General features: G+C 37.4%; 1 protein-coding gene across 14 annotated transcripts in view; it reads left to right on the top strand.

The window, feature by feature from the left end:
• The window catches only part of STAT4 (signal transducer and activator of transcription 4), a 114,489-nt gene that overhangs the window by 76,665 nt on the left and 14,938 nt on the right, over positions 1–22,886 (top strand). For all 14 annotated transcript variants that reach the window (XM_015543182.2, XM_007094699.3, XM_015543180.2 and 11 more), the window contains 10 exons: positions 1,494–1,586; positions 2,737–2,815; positions 5,942–6,027; positions 7,493–7,644; positions 9,436–9,594; positions 10,314–10,406; positions 13,307–13,366; positions 13,674–13,691; positions 13,779–13,872; positions 16,116–16,160. In XM_015543182.2, the coding sequence (XP_015398668.1) occupies positions 1,494–1,586; positions 2,737–2,815; positions 5,942–6,027; positions 7,493–7,644; positions 9,436–9,594; positions 10,314–10,406; positions 13,307–13,366; positions 13,674–13,691; positions 13,779–13,872; positions 16,116–16,160 (879 nt within the window). The remainder of the gene's footprint in view (positions 1–1,493; positions 1,587–2,736; positions 2,816–5,941; positions 6,028–7,492; positions 7,645–9,435; positions 9,595–10,313; positions 10,407–13,306; positions 13,367–13,673; positions 13,692–13,778; positions 13,873–16,115; positions 16,161–22,886) is intronic.

Genomic DNA, 22,886 nt, shown 5'->3' with positions numbered 1-22,886 from the left:
GAATATGTAAGTAATCAGTTTTCCAAATGACATCCTCCATAATTTAGTAAATCACACCACTATATTTATTTTTAAAAGCCCAAGAAAAGTATCTTTTTTTGGAACTATTAAGAATTTTTAGCTTTAACTATTGTCAGGTTATGGTTGTTTTGGGAGAAGGATGAAATTTTAACAATTTCTTCTTTCTTAGATGAATAAGGGCAGTATCATTTTTATTTAATTTAAAATCTAAAGTATAGTGCTGCTAAAGTAAATATAGCTTGATTCATAATTGGGTAAAAATTAAGGTTCTATGACTACTATTATATGATATTCTTATATATCCTCAACTCTGCTTTTCTATATCCCTCTTATCTCTAGTCATTGTAGTGTGTGTGTGTGTGTGTGTGTGTGTGTGTGTGTGTTGTTCTCTTCAAATGTCAGATATCAGTCGAATTAGAAGCTACAAATAATCTCCCAGATGCATGCCACAGCATGGTACCACATGCTACCATAAAAGAAGCACTATTGTAAATTTCAAACCTTCAAACCAATATACAAATATCTGGATGGATCTATAGATAGAGAGAGAGTGAGAGACAGAGAGAAATAACTGAAGACAAAATGAGAGAGAAGGAACTTTATAAATATTTTCCTATCTGAAGAATGTGGTGTAGTTGAAAGAACACTTGACTGCCAGCCAACCGCATCGGCTCTACTTGAGGTTCCACCCGATTTGCTTGGTCAGGTCATCAGCCTTTCTAACCGTAGCTCCTGGCCCAGCTATAAGGTAAACAGGTTGCTGATGTTCTCTCATCTCTGGGTATCTGTATACTTTGATACCAAAGGAACGCACTCTGTTTGTTTGTATCTGAGGAACACTCAATGTTAGATTATTTGAATGGCCAAGAAATGGTGCTTGGAAAAGTTGGTTAGCACCTTTCTGTTTAACTAGGCTAACAGTTTCAGATATTCTTTAGTGAGCTCCCTTTTGTTCCGGTGTAAAAGTAAATCTCATCCCAGCAGATTCAACATCCCTAATTCTGAATTTAAGTCCAACTTAACGTAGCCTCTATACTCATTTTTAAATTACATGTATTCATTTTATAGAATTTCGAAAGTAACAATAGGTCTGTTGTAGAATGTTAGGAAAAAAAGTTTAAGCCATAAAATCATCCGTAACTTCACTTATATACTGATAACATTTTAGTGTGTGTACTTAAGTTCACATGTCTATGCATATATCCATATATTTCTACATACATATACATATATAAGAACTAGAGATCACAAACACATGGTGTTTTTATAATTTGCTCTTTTTCTTAACAACTTAGTGCTACTTTAAATGTCATTAAATATTTTTCTAAAGCATGCTTTTTAATAGCTGTAGAATGTTCCGTATCATACTGATCCAAGCCTCAGTTCAAAGTATGCTACATATGCTACATTTGTTATTTGTTATAAACTTGTTTTATCCACATCACTGAAAGTTCAAGACATCTTTTTTCTAGGGACCTTTGGAGAAATCCTTACAAAGTTCTTCAGTTTCAGAAAGGCAGAGGAATGTGGAGCACAAAGTGACTGCCATTAAAAATAGTGTGCAGGTGAGTGTTTCATGAAAAATTAGCAAGGTGGCCCTAACTGTGCCTCTTTTTCTTATGTGCCCAAAGCTAGTACATACAGAAATCATAGGGTAACTTGTCAATAAGATAACTATCTCTCACACACTATGTTCATATTAGAAAAGATTTCTTTGGGGGAAACTTTTCAACTTCAATTTACTGGAGACTGGAGCTCTCTGCCCCCCAAATTCTAAGCCTCTAACCTTCACATCTGTAATGTCTGCATCTTCATCTGCAAAAGTGAGGATAACCACCACCACGGGCTTGTTGTGAGGACAAATGAGATGATGTAAGGAAAGCCATTAGCCCAGACCTTGGCACTTAATACCTATTATGTCTGAGCAGAAAGATATCACCACGCTTGGAGAAAAGCAAAGTGAAATCTTGAAACATAAACAAACAGGAGACATAGAGGAAGCATAGATATTTTTCTAAGAAGCAGAGAGGGACTGTAGGCTGAACTGTCATAAAGTACAGCAGATTAGGGGCGCCTGGGTGGCGCAGTCGGTTAAGCGCCCGACTTCAGCCAGGTCACGATCTCGCGGTCCGTGAGTTCGAGCCCCGCGTCAGGCTCTGGGCTGATGGCTCGGAGCCTGGAGCCTGTTTCCGATTCTGTGTCTCCCTCTCTCTCTGCCCCTCCCCCGTTCATGCTCTGTCTCTCTCTGTCCCAAAAATAAATAAAAAACGTTGAAAAAAAAAATTTTTTTTTAAAAATAAAAAAATAAAAAAAATAAAAAAAATAAAAAGTACAGCAGATTAGAATAGAGCCTTTCAGTGAAAAGATAACTGATACATTAGTGCAGAGTTGTAGGGAACTAAAAGGGAAAAGGTATCCATATTCTCCAATAATAAAAAAAAAAGTTATTAGTAGCATCATTTGGAACCGAGAGATAAAAGGCAAGATGCTGAAAGATTTTCAAACAATCAGGAAGAAAAAATGAAGAGAACATTTTGTCTGGTTCTTCCAGTGCTATTCAAACTTCATGGGAATTAGCTCTTTAGAAATGTAGATTGTACACACTTCGTCTAGGACATGACTGAACCCCCAAATAGTGTATTTTGAAATACTGATGATGATATTTCCCTGATGTGCTTACATGTAACAACAGACTATGTTTTATTTTGTAAAAAGATGACAGAACAAGACACCAAATATTTAGAAGACCTGCAAGATGAATTTGACTACAGGTATAAAACAATTCAGACAATGGGTAAGTTTTTATTTTGTCTATAGTTCGACCTAGGGACATAAAGACAACATGACTAGGACTTCTTCTTTACTGACAAAATTGATAAATTGATCTACTTCCCTGAGTGAAGTGCTTTTGTTTTTGTTTTGAAGAGAGAGTGCAGGAGAGTATTTTGCTTCCTCCTTTTCCCTCTTTCTCTTTCTCTGTGTGTGAGTGTCTGTGTGTGTGTGTGTGTGTGTGTGTGTATACCAACCAATTCAAAGTAAATTATACAGCTCAAGAGAAATCAGAATCAAAATATCATTATCACAACTAAGAAAAGTAATAATAGTTCCTAGCATTATCAAGAAATTACTAATATCATCCTTAAATGAGTGTTTTAAATATAATTTCTTAAGTTGTAAGTAGAAATATAGGGTGCCTGCCTGGCTGAGTGAATAGAGCATGAGGCTCTTGATCTCAGGGTCATGAGTTCAAACTCCACCTAGAGCGTAGAGCCTCCTTTAAAAAAAAATTGTTTTTAATTGTAAGTAGAAATGTGATTCACTGTAGGAAATTTGGGAAGTAGACAAAAGCATTAAAAAATTAAAGATCATACAAAATTCCACCATCTATAGATAAACACTGTCAAAATGTTAGTATATTTCCTTCCAGCCTTTTCCCTATATATTCAAATACATACATATCTATTTATTTGCAAAAATAATAATAACACACAGTTTTGTGTATTGCATTTTAAACTGAAGTTTTAATTTAAATATTTCCCTGTATCATAAAAAATCTTCAAAGACATAATTTCAATAATTGTATGAATGTCAGAACGTAAGAACACTGCAATTATTTGATTATCTCTGTGATTAAACACTGAGTTTGTTTACAATTAGATGTTTTTTAAAAAATGGAAAGGGAAAAAAGCAATGAAAGAATGAGAATATTTATAAGGTCTAAAATTTACAAGTAACAACGGATTGATCATTCGAAGTGTACTGCCATTAGTGGGACAATTGAGGAAATTCCAATTAGGTCTAGATTAGCTAATCAGATGTACCAAACAATTTGCAGGCTTTGGTAATTGTACTACACTTATGTAAGATATTAGAGGGAGCTGGATAAAGAACAGATGGAAACTGTACTATTGTCGCAACTCTTTCGTAATTCTGAAATTATTTTCAAATAATTTTTCAAAACAAATCGGATAGAAATCTTTTATTTACTGAAGCATTTTTAACTACTGAGATGTTAGCTTAAAACTTCTGGGAGGAACTATGGATGACTGTGACCAAATGCTTAACTGTCATCTAAGATTTAAAAGCAAAGATATTCGGATAGGAATCTTGTTTGGCATAGGTGACAAGTGACGTGTTCTCCTGGCATCTTCAGGATGTGTTGGCTCCTATGAGGTCATGTTTAAAATAGTCATAGTTGCTTATATGTATAATTTTTCCCTTCAGAAAAAAATGGCACAAACATGCATTTCATCAGATTATCAAAGGGGTCCATGATCCTAAAAAGGTTTAGAAATACAAATTTAATCAAGCATTCCAGCCCATTGAATGCAGTCTCATCCCAAATCTCATATGTGAGTCACCAATTTAAACAGTAGAATGTAGAGGCATCTGGGTGGCTCAATAGGTAGAGTCACATGCTCTATGTGAGTTCAAGTCCTATGTGAGTTCAAGTTCAAGTCATGAGTTCAAGCCCCAGGTTGGACATGAAGCCCACTTAATTAAAAAAAAGTTGTTAAAAAAGAAGTAGAATGCAACAAAATACATTAAACGATAGAATTGCTTTGAACTTAGCATATTACAATTAGAGTTATATTGATATTATCAGTGCTTCACGAGCATTACGAACAATCAAATTGATCATTCTATCACTTAAATCAACAAGTATTCATTTTGTTGATTATAAGTGAAATGAAATGGTTTTTTTTAATGTATGTTTATTTTTGAGAGAGAGAGAGAGAGAGAAAGCGCGGGCAGGGGAAGGGCAGAGAGGGAGGGAGACACAAAATTCGAAGCAGGCTCCAGTCTCCAAGCTGTCAGCGCAGAGCCCAATGCAGGGTTCAAACTCACAAAGCACAAGATCATGACCTGAGCTGGAAAGTCAGACACTTAGCTGAACTGAGCCACCCATGAACCCCGTGAAATGAAATGTTTTAAGTGAAATGAAAGACACATGAACACAAGTTATATCTTGCTGGTGAAGACTGAAAGTATTAGCTAATGAATTTTGAGTTAATAAAATGCTGTAGAAGCAAGATTTTGCTACATGTGGGATCTAGGAGTTAGCGAATTTGTGAATACAACCAAGAATGATTTCCTGGAGGTCAGTGCTATTTTGTAGAGAAATTGGGCCCCACGTTGTTTTGGGGCCTCTTTTTCACAATCACACAGGTCAGATTGGCATTTCCACCCTTCACTTTTCACCGACAAGAGCAGTTACTATAAATAACCACTTGCTCTATACCAATAAAGTTTAATGTTCAAGTTAAATAATACAACGTTTATTGCACATCTCCCATTTAAGAGGATAAACCATCTCAGGTTTTTTTCAGTCAGAGATTTTTCTTAATTTGTAACTCTTTCCTGCTTCTAGTTTTACTGTGAGGCAAGCCCATTCTCCAAAGGACAAAAAGGAAAGCAAAGGACTTCATCGTTATTAGTTCATGAGACTAAGTAGGTAAAACTGCAACTCTTCAGGCAGTTTTCCATAATTCCTGGGTATCAAGTAGAGTGAGGCAGATGGGTAAAGGCATCAGGAGGAGTCAAATATGATTAATGGGCACAAAGACAGGCCCCTTTCCTACTTACGCCAACCAGCTAGGGTTACTATCAATGTAGAGGTATCTTAAAAAGGAATACATTTCAAAAACTTTTTTACCTCTCTCTCTGCCCCAAAAAGGAACATGGTGTGAAGAATGGTCTTCTGTCAAGGTCTGTATGATAGAGAGCTCACTGGCTTACTTGGTGGTGATCCTTCCTGGCAAATGAGCAGATAGGGACTTACTTTCATGCTCATCTCTAACAGTCGCATTAGGCTTCTGTATCTTAAGACTTAAGGATGGGAATTGCAGCAGATGTAGCTTTCAGGACAGAGACCTTTGCCTTGGAGTGGACTCCACATCTCATCTCTTTTCCTTCACAGATCAGGGGGACAAGAACAATGCCCTAATGAATCAAGAAGTTTTGACTCTGCAAGAAATGCTTAACAGTCTCGACTTCAAGAGAAAGGTTAGCAAAGAACTTTAATTTGGCCTTTTGCCCGTTTTTCTCCTTTTCCTGTATTTGATCCTACTGAAAAGAATCAAGCTCTTGGATTCCTTCAGTTCTATTTAAGCTGAATGAATAGATGGCAATGTTTCTAGAAAGAGTGCCATGCTGTTTGCCATGCTTCTCTTGCTAAGTTCACAAAGTTGGACCTCTTGTGAGTTTATTTATCTTGCTTATGCTGTACATTTACTGTAGCTACCATTAATTTCAAGGTGAATGTTTTACCCAATTTTTATTTGCCACTATTTCAGACTTGACTGTCTTAGTTTCTGTACTTAATATGCTGATGTGGGTTCTCCTACACATGTATAATTAAAATATTATTTGATGACTACTAAAATTTTAATAGAAAAATCAATGTTCCAGTTTCTACTCTGAAAAATGACCTCATGCTAAGTAATTTCTTAGATTTCAGGATAGTTTATTGACAACTGAGCGTATTCAATCTAACCTCCTTTCACGGAGAGGAAGAACTCCTTTCTGACAAAATGAAATATTTTTTTAAAAAGGGAAACATTTCTATTTCAACTTTCTATCTCTCCTTGAAAATAAATGCATTGAAATCTGAGCTGTTACTGATAAGTCAAGAGTTTATTTCTAAAAGTTTGGCTTCGTTTTTTGTGCAGGAATTTGTGTGAGCACAGATAAATGTACAATTTATTTTCACCTTAAATTATAAACTTTAACAGTTAGATATCAGATTTTAAGCATGCAAGTATTTAATCCAAGATAAGCTTAATGCTTTTATGCATAATGAATCTATACTATATGCTTTATGCATGCTATCTTATTCTACTTCAGAAATAAGATTTTAAGGACAGAAGGAACCTTGGAAATAATTCTGTCCATTCACCTGATTGTATAGATCAAAATGTAAAGTTCCAGCAAATTAAGTGGTTTATCCAAATTCACATAGCTTGTCACAGAACCAGGATAGAAATTCACAACTGCTAATCCTTAGGCCTTTGAAAGCTATACTTCCTAAATTCAGATAAAGACCTAATAAAAACTAATACAGAAAGGCTCCAATTTTAGTCATTGCATTTAAAAATAAATGAATAAACATATTTATAAGAATATAAATTTAATCTGTGTCTTTTTAAATAATGGAGAAATGGCTGCATGACTAGAAGATTCAATATTGTCATAGGAGGTACAAACTCAATACATTTACACTAAATGATATTACATTACGAGATTGCTAACTGTGGTCATGCTTCTTTCTTTGTGATGTTATTTGTGATAATTTAATAGTTTGAAAAGGCAGTGCTATGATAACTATAAGGTAGTATTTCATAAAGTATGTAGTGAGAATTGTAACCAAGCCTCTATCTTCCAGGTCAGACAAATTGTTTTACAGGTTGAATTATAAGTGACTTTGGTTGTGTCTCCTGAAAATCTTTTCAGTAGTCACCTTTGTTTTTAGGAAGCCCTCAGTAAAATGACACAAATAGTCAATGAAACGGACTTGTTAATGAACAGCATGCTGATGGAAGAGCTGCAGGACTGGAAGAGGCGCCAGCAGATCGCCTGCATTGGAGGACCGCTCCACAATGGGCTCGACCAGCTTCAAAACTGGTAAAGCGAATTGACTTTAGTTTCTAGTGAAAACCACAGGAAGTACAAAGCTTCAGTGTAGCTCAGCCAGAGATGTATATGTGTTTTTTTTTAATGTTTATTTATTTTTGAGAGAGAGACAGACAGACAGAATGCAAGCAGGGGAGAGGCAGAGAGAGAGGGAGACACAGAATCTGAAGAAGGCTCCAGGCTCGGAGCTGTCAGCACAGAGCCCCACGCGGGGCTTGAACTGACAGACCTCAAGATCATGACCTGAGCCAAAGTTGGATGCTTAACCGACTGAGCCACCCAGGCGCCCCTATGTGTTTTTAATTTTATTCCTTTGGGGCAAAAACAAAGCGTCTATAGAAGTCTATAGAATGCATCAGAAATGCTTACTTTTTCTCATCTAATATATTAATCTTAAAAGACTCAAGTGAGTTTTTGAAACCTGCAATAAATATAGCTTTCTATAAGGACATAAGAAGCACTACCTTCAAAAGCTTAAAAAAAGATATCTTAGTTTTTAAATGTATATCTTAAGAAGTCAGGGTTCAACGTTAGTTTTGTGTGTTCAACAAAGTGATTTATTTTTGTATTTAAATGAAATATCTCAAACGGCTAATACAACAGGGCATCCCCTACTGTATACACATAGGCTATCATATACAGATATCCTTTGTATTCGAAAAAAAAATGTGGATAGGGCTTTCTTTTTCATCAGTGCCAAATAAAATTATCTGATCGAATGAGCACTTAGAAAAAATAATGAAAAAGAAGGAAAATGTTCAGTTGAAATCTAAAATTGCTTTCAAAGGGTACAGAGCAATACAAGGGAGATATGGCATAACTGGGGCCACTTGCACCCTGCCAGTCCCGCTTGTCAAGAAGAGTAAGGAATTGGGCTCTTTTTAAAACATACTGATTTTCCTTGGGGAGATGCTTTAATTCCCTAACCTCACTGTAATCCCTTGTTTTGAAAACAAGATAAACAACAAAGGAAGCCATCAAGAACTTAGCAGATAAGCGTGCTTACACCAAATTCTGTGGGGGGTTGACAGATCTTTTCATAGCACTAAGTGGGGAATAAACTTCTAAGTAGAAAGAGCTGCTGTCAGGGCCAGAAAGACTTAGCAAGTCTGTCCAGATATCCTGCCTCCTTGGGAGTGGACAGTCCCTTCAGTATCCATTTCAGCCTCTCTCTTTCTTAAACTTCAGGCCCAAGAGCCCACCTCCATTTCTGAGGTGAGATCGCCACATAGTGAGTAAAACTCTAAGCATGTACCTTCTCCAGACAGATACACTGATAATTTTTGGCTAATACTTAGGATTTGAAAAATACATACTGGAGTGGGGAAGGCAGTTCATTTCATACTGTCTTTTTTCTTTAGTATTCTTATGCATAACACTCTTCATATCATATATTTTTAAAGTTTTAAATTTGCTCTTTCTCTACCCGTTAGTGAGTACCATATCCTTAACATATATATGTTTAACAGACTTGTAAACAAAAAAATTAAAAGGGATTTGGTTTCAGATGTTGACAAAATTTTGTAAATGATGTCTATAACTATAGGTAAAAATGAGAAAACGTTGAAAACGTTTCCCATGCATCATACATCTTAGAGAAAAAACTAATTTGGGAAATAAACATACAGAACTGTCACTAACTTGTAATGGAATTAAGTAAATGATTGTATTAATTGAAAAATTATTTAATAATTTATTATTTGCTGGTGTGTGTTTAATAGTTAAAACGGTAGCTTGTTAAATGGGAAAACTATCTGCTGATTTTCATTTGCTGTTCAATAGCTTTACACTGTTGGCAGAAAGTCTGTTCCAACTCAGAAGGCAATTGGAGAAATTAGAGGAGCAGTCGACTAAAATGACATATGAAGGGGATCCCATCCCCATGCAAAGAGCCCATCTGCTAGAAAGAGTCACCTTCTTGATCTACAACCTTTTTAAGAAGTAAGTAAAGTATTATTCATTTAAATGCCTCATGGAAGCCTCAGTCTTGTGGGGTTGTAAGGACACCCTGGCTGGGGTTTTAGTGTTAAGGTGATGGGGGGGGGGGGGCGGGCGGTAGGCAAGTGTTAAACAGTGAGCCTCAGGGTAAAGGGAATAAAGCTACAGAGAGTTCCAGAAGCCTTTCTGCTCCTCACTATTTATTCAACACTTCTCCCAAGAGCTGACTCAATTTTCCATGAGCCAAGCACATCATCCAGCTGAAGTTCATTTTTCACATTTTAGAAAACAAGATTTCAATGATTTCTTCTTAAGTATATATCCAAGAAATGAAGGGTGGAGACCATGTTTATGTGTATTAGCTCATCTAAAAAAAAATTCTAATATCCGGAAATTCTAATATCCAGTTCAAAGATGGCATGAAATTAACTTTTCCTTTATGTTTAGTATGATAAAAATAGACTTTTATTCTTGACTCAAGTATAACAATTAAGAATTATTTACCATTGTTATTTAGGGACAATCTTTAGGCATTTTTTCCATCTCCTGGTAACTATTTATGAGAAATCTTTGGAAAGATTTGAACTTAATGGACATTTGAATGTCTTCTAAGTGTAGAAAATTTGGATCTTTTAAGAGGACAGCATCCTGTTTCTCTGTGGTTTTCAGCCTGTCAATATTTTCAATGTTTTCAAGACGTGCTTTATTTCCTTTTAATCTAGCTCATTTGTGGTTGAACGACAGCCATGCATGCCAACCCACCCTCAGAGACCGATGGTACTTAAAACTCTCATTCAGTTCACTGTAAAGCTAAGGTAGGCAGAATGTGCTCTATCGTTTCATTTGTTTGTGGAGCCTCGGCCACTGCGTTAATTACAACTCATTTCTCTCATAGTGCCTTTCATTCAACTCTTCTTTATTAAGCACTTCCTGCATGCCCAGCACTGAGCTTTGGTAGATACCCTCAGAAATGTTAATATGAGGGCCCTGCTTGTAAAGAATATGACAATAATGATGAAGGCCTGAAGGGTATTATCATGACAGTGTGGAATCCCAACGTCAGGCATCATGGGATTAATGGCTGAAAAGGCTGACTTGGTAGAGGCTAGCAAAGCCTTGTGGTCCCTATGAGGAAGGACCTTGCAGGAAGAGCAGAGACAGGAAGGACAGTGGGATTGTAGGAGAGCAAGACGACAGAAATAATGACTTTCTGGGTCTGTTTTGTAAGCATGTGAAATAGGGAGAGGTAGACTTGAGTAGATTGGGGACAGAATATGAAAGGCTTTGAGTATCTTACCCATGAAATATGATGGTATGTTCTTCCCCTGTGATTGCCCAGCAGCTAGCTTATAGGATTTTCCACAAAAACTCATAATGCTCTAATTTTCAATATATCCTTACCATGTACCTGATTTAAAGACATATGACTTTTGTGTTATTGCTGCTTTGTCTGTGCATTTGATCCTTTCCATTAGCATGAGAAACCAAGACGTATCATTTTCCCTAGTGACACTTAAAATAAGGAATTTGAACTCAAACTTTCAAAGATTTTCATCATGCATCAATCTGCAAGGCCGCCAAGCTTTAAATTCCTAATCACTAAGTCACCTCTGACTACCATACGAGAGGTAATGATGCCATGGTAGATAGTGATTTAAGGCCCCACAATAGGGTCCCTGATCACACATCACTATTGGAACTTTATTTTTATTTTATTTTATTTTATTTTATTTTATTTTATTTTATTCATTTCAAATCTATTGAGATGTAACTGACATACACTATAGAAGTTTAAGATGTACAGTGTAACGACTTGTCTTACATAAGTTGCAAAATGATTACTACAATAAGTTTAGTTAACATCCATCACCTCAGAACTCCATTTTTAAAGGGAAGGCATTTTTCTTCAGTTTGCATTTTAAATACCTGACTTGAAATTCTTAATCATTTCCTTTGTGTGAATTTTGTAGGAAGACTTAAAAACCAAGAACAAAAGGCAGAGGCCAGGTTCCCTTTCAAAATCTCATGATTTTCAAAAGTTGTTCATTCATTCCTCTTCCCTACATTTCTATAACCCAGAAGACAGTAACACTAAAGGGAAATAGGATAGAGGGGTGGTGGACATCCTACTTTTCCTTGAGATAACCCCAGAGATGAAATGGTAAGTCTAAGATGCTCTCTGGGACAAAAAGGGAGATGATTAGGGAATGTTCTCAGCCAAGAGTTCAGAGTGGAAGAAGCTCCCTGAATGGGCATCACCTTACATGTTGTTTGAACTGATTGCCAGGAGCCTAGACCATTAGTCCCTGATTTGAAAGCAGCGTTCTGCTTTTCTCTTCCACCTGACTGTTGGTTCCCTATCCTTCTCTGTACCCTGTTCTTCACTGTCTTGATAGATGATCCTTTACTAATATTCAAACTTTTTCCCTAAAACCCCTCCTTCCCAAAGAATTCCAGCCTCCTATTTCAAAAGGAGCAGTGACATGGGATTCCCTTTAGTCATCAGCATCTCACAGTGGATCAGATCCTTCCTGAAGTATGATAGGAAGGCAGAGAGGGAAAACTTGCTGCCCTATTTCATATGACCTCCTCACCCTTCACTACTAACAACTACACACTTATCATATTCCAAACCCTAACACCAAACCTGTGCTTCATGCAGGATTTTTAAGGAGCCTTTGTCACATTCTACCCACACTTTTGTTTGAGCTGTCTATCATCTATGATTATATTTCTCTAATGTCAATTAGTTGCTTATTTCCATTTTCCATGTTCCATCTATTATATTTAGCTAGACCTCTTCCCTTTATGTGTAGCTACGTCCACACTTCTAGGGCTGTCCTGGCCATACATGAGGAGCTCAATACATGCTGAGTGAATGAATGAGTTTTGGGATGAGTGCATGATTGGGATGAGTGAATGAGTGATTGGATTAATATCTCTGAAATCGACTGAACCCACAGAGAGGGTATATTAGAGGTTATGACTCAAACGATTGGGAAAAGCAAAAGAATAAAGGATCTGACACCAGAAGAAGAAATTAAAGGAATTCTTACTCTGATCTTTAATCACTTGTTTGGAATTAAATCTTTTTAAGTTATGAACATTTTTGCTGGGACTTACATAGTGTACTTAAAGATTGCAAATACATTTGAATTGGAATTTTTCAGATCCCAGAGGCGTGGTCTTTCTCAGACTTTTTGCCATAAAACAGTTATCATCAAAACATTTTAGTTTTACCAAGCTTACAATTTTTTTATGATATGAGAATAAAATGGAGCCATATTGATACACTTGAATGTTTTTCTTATATTTATACACTTAACCCAAATTTGAACTTTAGCCAAAATATATAGCTATTTTTCTGACCTAGCCAATGTATTATCCAACATATATCAACTAAAGCAATATGGAAGTACTTCACAAATGTTTGTCAATATGATACGAAATGGCTGGTGTCAATATTAGTAACATGACAAACTAAAGAGGAATTGTACATTTTTATTTTTATTTATTTTTATTTTATTTTAATTCCAGTATAGTTAACCTACAGTGTTATATTAGTTTCAGATGTACAATATAGTGATTCAACCACGAATCACACTAACATATAACTGAAGATAACCTAAATTCAATATATTTATATACTTAAATATAAAAAGGCTCTTAGCACTTTTAATTTTTGGCTCTGATTCTTATTTATGTGTCTTTCCAGACTACTAATAAAATTGCCAGAACTGAACTATCAGGTAAAGGTGAAAGCATCTATTGACAAGTAAGTTTCTAATTTCATTTTGAAACATGAAAATGAGACTTTGTAAAAAGGACTTCCCTCATTCTATAGAATTATTTCAAACTTTTAAATATATTTCTCTAACATTACATATCAATGTACTTCAAATATTTGACTTTGAAGTTCAAACATTTAATAGAACTCCAATGAAGATTTCTTTAAAAAATTTTACTATAAAGTCTTGAAATGAAAATTTATGACTATATTATACTACTCTCTAAAGTATCAAAGAAAGTTTTTACTAGATCCATAAAATAGCTCATTTTAAGGAATCTTCTTGGTTTTACAGGAATGTTTCAACTCTAAGGTAAGAAATTTATTTTATATATTTTTTGATGGTCCCATAAATGTATTTTACCTGAGACCATGTAAATAGCTAAGATTTTCTGTCTAGCAATCGAAGATTTGTTCTTTGTGGAACTCATGTCAAAGCCATGTCCATTGAAGAATCTTCTAACGGGAGTCTCTCAGTAGAATTTCGACATTTGGTGAGTTCAACAGTAAAATTACACAAGCTACTCCCCCTCCCAAATCAGACACATCCTTAAGAATAGGCCTTATATGGGGCGCCTGGGGGCTCAGTCGGTTAAGCATCCGACTTTAGCTCAGGTCATGATCTCACAGTCTGTGAGTTCAAGCCCCGCGTCAGGCTCTGTGCTGACAGCTCAGAGCCTGGCGCTTGCTTCAGATTCTGTGTCTCCCTCTCTCTCTGCCCCTCCCCTGCTCATGCTCTGTCTCTCTCTGTCTCAAAAATAAATAAAAACTTTAAAAAAATATTAAAAAAAAAGAATAGGCCTTATAATTAAATATATTTTGGTTTCTGGCATTTCTTATGTGAGATTAAGGGCCACATTGAGAAATAAAACATGCCATTATTGAAGAATTAAAAATGTTAGAAAGACCACAGTAACTTAACTCAGAAGTCCAAGTTCTCAAAAATGGTGAGATAGTACCTGAGAATATACAGCAATTGGTCAATATATTTTGGAAATAATAACAGACATGATTGGTCTTGTAATGGATAGGAATTCCTGGTTTCATTTTTTAAATGTCCCCACGAAATGATATCCAGCAACAACATGTCTGGCCGAAGGTGCTTTCATTTTTAGAGTAGCTTGTGGGCAGGTAGGATGTTCCTGGGTCTGGCGGTTGCACAGAGTTTGCCTTGGCATGTCTAGAAAGCTTCTGACCCAGCCTCAACCTGCTGCTTCTTGTTCATACCACTTCCTCTTAACCTAGAGTTCTCTTCCTGCTTTCTTTCTAATTCTTTGTATAGTTCTTAGATTCCCAAAGACTCTACTGCTTTTCTTGCCAGATGCATGATACTCATGATTAGCACTTAGAAAGGACCTCACCCGAATGTTGGGGTACCACTAAGTGAGCTTCAAAGGGTCTAATTTCTAAAAGATAAAATTTAGGTTAATAGATATCTGCATATACAAATGTATGCTGGCTTTTATTTTTAATTTTGTTTTTGTTTGGTCTGTACTATTGAAGGGTACATTTCTTTTTCACTGAATCCCTCCAGTGTGAGACTGATAAATAAATAAAATGTAAGGAGGAGTTATGTATTATACATCCTTATAACTAATACTCTTTTCACATAGGTTCATTTCCTATTCTTAAGAAATTTTCAATAATGGACAATGTTTGCTAATAAATAAAGCTGTAAGAGACCTTAACTTAGAGATGTCTATCTCTCAAAACAGGTCATGTGGAAAGGACAAGGAACATACCAAAAAAGTGGTTAGGTCTTTACTCCAAGAGAGATAACACATAAAATAAAATCTTACTTTTTAAGGTGCTCTTCTAGTTACAAAGCATTTATATATATATTATCTTTTGCATAATAACTTAAAAAAAAACTTTATTTTTGAGGCTGGGGAGGGGCAGAGTGAGGGGAACAGAGGATCCGAAAAGGGTTCTGCGTCCACAGCAGCGAGCCCAATGCGGAACTCGAATTCACTCACTGTGAGATCATGACCTAAGCCGAAGTCGGACATTCACCCAACCGAGCCACCCAGGCGCCCCGCATAATAACTTCTAGTTGCTTTTTAATACAAAACTAAATGTAGAAAACCAGAGAGGCAAAAATGAAAAAATTAAAAATCATCTGTAATCTCACTACCTTATAGCACTGTTACATCTTTACTTTCATTTTCATTCTTTTCTAACTTTTGTGTATGTACTTTTTAAGTGAGATCAGACTGTAGACACTATGTAAACTGTTGTCTGCCTTTTTAAAAATGAAGTCATCTATATCATGAATATTTCTGTGTCCCTGAGTCTCTAACGCCATGTAGTAGCTTGCTGTGTCCTGTGGCATAGTACCTCCCATTGTTTGTTTTCCCAATCCTCTGTGTTGGTTTCACAGGGATTGAGAACCATTGCAGCTTAGCTCAGGTGATGCTTTCCAGGTACAAAGGAGTGCTGAGTAGATTTTAAAAAACCAGCATGATTTCCTCTTTCCAAAACGTGGGCTGAAAATCATAGTCTTAACAGTATGCCAACTTCCTCACGTCCCTTAGTGAAAGTTTCTAAAGTGACATCCCATGAGATGAAACCGTCAGCTTCTTTCTGTTGAATCTGGGCACCTGTGTCAGGTTTCCGTAATTAGAAGACATCTGGGTTACTGTTCTAGAAAGCAGAATTGTGGCCCAGAAAATCACTCCAATAGGTATGACTGACTCGATATTTAATTGATAATGCTGTTATTCCTTTTTTTGCAAAGCAACCAAAGGAAATGAAGTCCAGTGCTGGAAGCAAAGGAAATGAGGTACAAAATGATTTCTACAAGATAATTATTTTTAGGAAATAACTCTATAATATCTTATTTTTACAAAGCTTTTAAACTGCCCTTTATAGTTTTATGTAAAGTCAAATTCATGTTTCTCTGGTTACAAACGTAAAGCTGGATAAGTGCAAACAGTCTAAGAAGTTTTGTCTTAAAGAGGAGAAAATAGAAATTGCATATAATGATACCCTTTTAAAAGAAAAACTTAACATTTTGGTTCACATCATTCTAGATCTTTATCTATGTATATATTACTTTACAATATATGTACACATTGTTTCATAACCTGCTTTTTCCCCACATAACAATGTAAGGTGAACAGCTTTCCATAACCTTAAATACTCCTAGAGAACATCACTTAAAGTGCCTGCACTGAATTGCATTTCACAGGTGTGCTGTAATGTCTTTAGTCAGTTCTCCCTTATTGTAAAACATCTTAAAATCACTCATTTTCCACAGATAAGAGTTAAGTCTCAAACTTCATGACATATTATATGAAAATCAGACGTGAAAAACAGCCCTGTTACTTTATGGTATCAGTTACCTTGCCTTTTTACTTCAGGCTTGTGTTCCACTGGATGAAACTGATTAACAGAACAAACTGATGCCATTCCAGTATTTACATTTGAGTCAGTAAATGACAGAGTGGGCAAATCCCGGGTTGGAAGTGGCCTTGGGGATCATCTGTTTTGTTGGACTAGATGCTAGGACTAAATATACTAAAACTGAAACGTATTTGGAATTAGAAAGCCTGGGTTTGAGAGTATTCTGACAGTGACTGAAAATGTGACCTTTGGCAAATGATCTGATAGCGAAAATGTTTTCCTTTTACAGATCAGGGTATAATGCCCAACGCTCTCTGTTCAGAGATGCTGCATATGCAAGATCATCTACACAATGCAGTTGTAAAATAGTGAGGCTTATCTCTGGTGTGGTTGATATGGATTCAATCTCCTGGCTTTACAGTCAGTCACAGCCTCTATGAGAAATCTCTTGGAATTATTTGAAAGGAGAAAGCACCTTATAAAATCCAGCTTTCAACTGCAATCAATCTAGCTCTCCCCGCAAAACCGCAATGATTGACCACAACAGGTTTAATACACTACGTTTTCTCTTCCAAAAATTCTTCATTCTCTTAATGGCTTAGAGAGCATTTGCCAAATATTACAGCCACACCAAAGATGAACTAAGCCTTCCTCCCAGGGTAAGCCTTGTCTTAAGCCAGAGCTGCAAACGGGTCTCTACCACCCAGATACCACAGGAGCAGAGCTTTTGAGTTTAAGGATATTCTAGTAAACCGGAAAGTAGAGTTATTGTTCTGACCACATTAGCACATTATAAATAAAAATCTATTTCACACATCTCACTGGAATTCTGGACCGAGCTGCAAACACTTCAAGCAGCATAACATCCTTGAATAGTACTTGCTAAGTGTGAATAGACGAAACACAATGCTTCTTAACTTTTCTTAAGTAAAACAGATCAAATGGAAATAAATCTAAATAGTCAACTCTCCAATACGTTGTCATCTTTATAAATGGAAAATCAAAATCTTTACCCCGGTTTCCTTAGAGAAGAAATCTAAGTATATCATCTACTACCGTATGATAACCAAGCAATGTCTTATTAACACTGTCTACTTATATTACGTCGAATGAATTTCCTCTTATTTTTGGATTAATAACAAAATCGTACTGTTGTGTCAGAATGATTGTATTCTTCCTTTTTTCCCCCTAAGTTTGCTAGAGCAAGAAAATTTGATTTAAGCTATTCCTTGAGCTCCCCCTGTTGATGGAATTGTAATATGACTCCTAGGTACATTTAAAATAAACCATAGACCTGAAAGTTGTTTTATGTACTACGGGAATAACTGAGAAGTCACAAAATATACCAAGTGGGCTCAGAAAGATGGGCCAAAAAGAAAACAAAAAAAAAAAACCCAAGGGGTTGGCCAGGCAGTAGGAGTGATCAAAGGAAGTCAGGAAAGAGCCTGGGGAAGATCTAGTGATAAAATGGAGTTCATAAAGTCATAGGGCCAAAGATTGTAGTAATCAAAATGTCAGGAAAACAGGAAGGTAGGATATGATACCTCATTTTCAAATTTCAAATAGTAGTTGTTCCTTATCTGTGAGCACCTGCAGCAGGAGTTCACAGCCCGATAAGAACTTATTTAACAAATCCTCCTGTGGCATTTACTATATACTGGGCACTAAGAGCTTCACTGACATTGATTTATGTAATTCTTGCAACAGTGCTATGAAGCAGATGCTATTAGTGTACTTATTTTAGTTAGGGAAACTGAGGCACAGAACGGTCAGGCCAAGATTCAAAGCATGGCTCCCATATCCATGCTCTTGGCCACTAGGCGATGCTGCCTCTGGGATCGGAAGATCTGCCCTGGGAGAAGCATTATCGTTTGGCACTGATCTTTGTCCTCCTCCTGCCCCTTACCTCATCATGTTCCCTCCGTTTGCTGGGATTCCAAGAAGGGAGGTCTTTGCAGGTGTGTGAGGAGCATCTCATCCTTTCTCTACTCCAGCCGCTGCTGTTACTGTTCTCACTGTACCCACCCACGCAGAAATCACGTAGCTACCTCAGCCAGAATCCTTATAAAGTTTAGAAGAAATTTAAAAGAATTCTTTCTCAGAAAATGTTGTTTTTGACCTCTCCCTTATGTTTAATGTGCATCAGTGGGGGGATGGAAATAGCACCGTGTTGGGGTCTGCCCCCTGTAGGCAACTGACCTGGCTCAAGCCACTTACCCTCACTAACTCCCAGTTCCTAATCTGTAAAATGGGCATCATGTTGATCTGCACTTAGAGGGTTGTTAAGAGGACCAAATGACATGGTATGTGTGAGAATCAACTGTGATGTGCTGTGCTGTGCGATAGATGTCTGCTATGGCTCTTCCTGATCAGCCCTCCAGGCTGCCCCTTTGTAAAGAACGGGTATTTACACGAGTGGAGAAATGACTGTAAAGATGGTACCTGACAGGACAAACTGCTGATCCTTATCCTTCTCTGCCCACTGCCAAATTGCTCGGCTGCAGATGTTCCTTTTCTAGGGCCCGTGAGCACATCCTTCTCTGGCCCCAGGTCCCTGAAACCTCAAAGCACCACGTGTGTGTGCCCTTCTTATAGGATCACATATCTCAGGTTCCTACTCCCACCCCACATGTCCCCACCCCCTGTCTGATAGGCACGCGTGCATACACAGACACACACACACACACACACACACACACACACACACACGGGGCACACATGGGGCCCCTCAGTTCTGCTTTTGTGGTTGTCAGAACTTGGACTGAATGATTACTGAATGATTGAGAACAGACCAAGATGTCATGAATGATAGTTTCCCCAGGGGCACCACTCCAGGCCTCCCTAGCACCCCCATGCCTCTTTGACTCACATTATCCAAAAAGAGGTGATCGGTCTGGTTGTACAGGGATCCTGGCTATAGGACTGGGTGAAGGGAGGAAGTTGCATTAGACCCATACCGTCCCAAAAGGACCAAAGAGGTACCTTAGAAGTCACCTCCGGATTTTGGGGGGCGGGGGAGGTGAACGGTGGAGCTCTGGGTCCCCCACCCCTGTTTTAGTCAAGATAGCTCTGTTTTATATATTTTACAGGCTGGAACCCAGATGGAAAATTTCTTTTCAAGAATGTGTTTCAAGGTTAAAAAATCATTTGAAAACCATTGGAGTTAGACAATTTCTGAAGTTTTTTTGACTAAGGTTCTATAATCTGCAAGAGCGCAACATGGCGTAGGAGCTTTACTTTTTTGAAAAAAAATGAATTTAATTTCAATAATTTGCTTTGGAACTTCACAACATCCCTTGGGAAATCTGTAGACACGCTGTCACAGAATCAAGGTTAACAATTACTCCTTCTTTCTCCCACCTTTGTTCTTTTCCTTGGAAGAACCACTGTGAAGAAACAATTTCATCACCTCCCAAGTGGCCAAACTTGGAAGGCATCAGTTCATCCCTATACGATAAACATTCCCAGGAAGGAGACTTTCCCAGAGGTCCTTATCTGGCAAAATGCTGACTAGAGAGTGATTGTTGAAATGTGGAAACTGTTCGAACAGGAAAGCTGGAAGTGCAGTCTCTTGAGTTTGCTCTTTGTTGGTAGGCTTTAACTGATAAATGACAGTTTTAGTCTTAGACTGAGGTGTTGGGTAATTTTGTTTATGTGATGGAAAGTCATGAAGCACAAAGAAGCTATTAGCAAAGCCTGGGTGACTTGAGTTTCGTTGAACAGAATAGCCAAACAGATGTTCTTTCAAGGTTCAGGGTTCTCAGACACAGATCCACTACTCACACGCCAACTAGCCCATGCATTGTCACAGGAAGTTGATTTCCTTCTGAACAATTTAAGAAGTGGCAACACTTTTTAGAAGAGACGTCAGTACAAGGATAACACTAAAAACGTTAACTTTTTATGTGGCACCCTCACACAGTCCCCTTATTTTACTGTGTGAGGCTGAGATTTTCCATCTATTTCTTATGATTCTGTGATTGGGGTCTGTATCTCCTGTGATTGTACCATCATTTCCCCTTTTATCATTGTTTCCCAGCATCTAAGCCAGTGTCTAGCACATGATAGGTAGTCAACAAATACACTCTAGGTGAATGGATGATTGTTTTCTATCCCACGTAGTCTTCCCCATGAAACATTATCATAGACTGTGGCTTGTTAAGAGATAAGCAAGGAATTTAGGTGAAAATTAGCTTTATCCCAGTCATATTTTCTTAACGGAGGTTTCCTGTCAAGTCAAAAGCCATAGCTATTTGTTAACATAGTCTAGGTTTCCAGGGTGTATTATTTGGCACTGAGCAGAGAAAAGAAGAATATGGTGACATCTATACCTACCTTTCCTGAGGTTGTGTGTTTTTTTTCCAGATGGAGCCTGGTCAAGCTGTTCTGCCACTTTTCCAGTTTCTTAGCAGATTATCCAGTGTGTACACTGGACAGTGACTTTACACGTACAATAAAGTCAATCCATTTATATTTTCAGTGCCATATAATATAAATATCATAAATATGGATGTTTTAAATCCATAATCATCTCAGCTGATTAGGATGGCTTTTAACACAGCCATTAATGGTGCACGTTCTCCACAATGTTTTCCCCAGTCTATAAAGAATAGACCCTGAGAATGTGAAATTGAATAGCGTCCCTGGCTTGGACTACACTGATAAAGTAATAAAGACTTTGACTGATGGCCATGCAAGCTTTTAAATTTAATGACGCTTCCTTTTGTCAGAGCACTTTTCTCCAGTCATGTGTATTGTGTGTCAGCTTCCTTGCTGGATTTCATTCTCAGTATGCCTCACAACGGCATCAGAGGTTTTAATTAATCATTAGATATTAGTTTGAATCACTGAAGAAACCTCTCACCATCTACATTCCAGTTCAGTAAAGTAATAACCAAAGCACGAAGCCTTTTCCCAATGTTAATGGACAACTCTAAGCGTCATTGCTCTGTCTGTGGAGTCCTGGTTTCTCACACTTCGGATTGTGAATACACAGGTGCCATAACACAGAGATCTGAGGAAATCATCTATAATCATGAATAATTATATCATATTTACATTTAATTGTATAAATTAGACTATAGAGGCTATTAGTATAGGGGATGGATAGGACCTCATACTCAAAAAGGCTCCCTTTAGCTGTCTGCCAGCTGTGCCCCCCCGCCTACTGAGAAAGATGTCTGTGGGATCAAGGCAGGGTGCTTTCCCAGAGTCCCAAGCACAGATGGCACCACCAATGCAAATATTTCTAGGCACAAGCAGAGGCCAATGGGCCACGCTAGTCAGTGAGGTTTCTCACAGAGGTGGAAGTGGGGGTGGAGGGAATGGGCAATGGTCCAGATTGGCCCACCTCTCTCCAGGCCACCATGTTCCAGTGGAACTTTGAGGAATTGAAACCTGGCCAGTTAGGTAATATGAAAGGTTAGATGTCAAGGCAGGAGGCTATATCATATATCAGTTTGTTAATTTGATTTATAATGGTTAAATGTTTAGACATATGGTATGTGGGTCTCCATCTGTGCTTGCCTCAAGCCTCTTAAATGTTCTACGCAGGCTTATATCATCCTGTCTGCCATTGAACTTAGTGAGAATGTGAAAGGCACCCGTTAGTGAACATGAAATTGTGGATTCTTCGTTTGTCCCAGGGTTTGCATAGTGTAAATACCCTATATAGGGCAGTGAGATTCTCTGTTGTTTAAAAAATGTGGGTTTTGTTCAACTTGGTGCCTAAACACAACCTGACTCCTTCATCTCATGCTCAACCGAAGAAACAGCAATTTCTTTACTTCAAGACAGGAGAGGTTTGGGGGGAAAGTAGCTATTTCATGCGTTGGATGTCCTGGGAGTAATTTTAGGGATGGTCTAAGGGATTTGTAAGCAAAATTTCCATTAACATAATTTCTAGTAACCCAGTAAGAAGCAATCCCATGAATCCAAGCTACCTGAAGGCAATGTAAGATATCACATGGGTCTAACCCAAGGGAGAGAGGAGTCTTTAACTTTCTGCTTCCTTTTCAGGAACAAATCCTAAGTTTAACATTCCTCATTGTCAATAAAGTCTTCTTCATGTAATTGTCTTTCATATCATCATATTAGAACTATTTTTATTATTTGAAACTTAATACAAGAAGATTCCAACTTGTTATTAATACATATTCAATAT

Source organism: Panthera tigris, chromosome C1 (assembly GCF_018350195.1).
Source record: "Panthera tigris isolate Pti1 chromosome C1, P.tigris_Pti1_mat1.1, whole genome shotgun sequence".
Lineage (NCBI taxonomy): Eukaryota > Metazoa > Chordata > Mammalia > Carnivora > Felidae > Panthera > Panthera tigris.
This window is presented reverse-complemented; position numbering and strand designations above follow the sequence as displayed.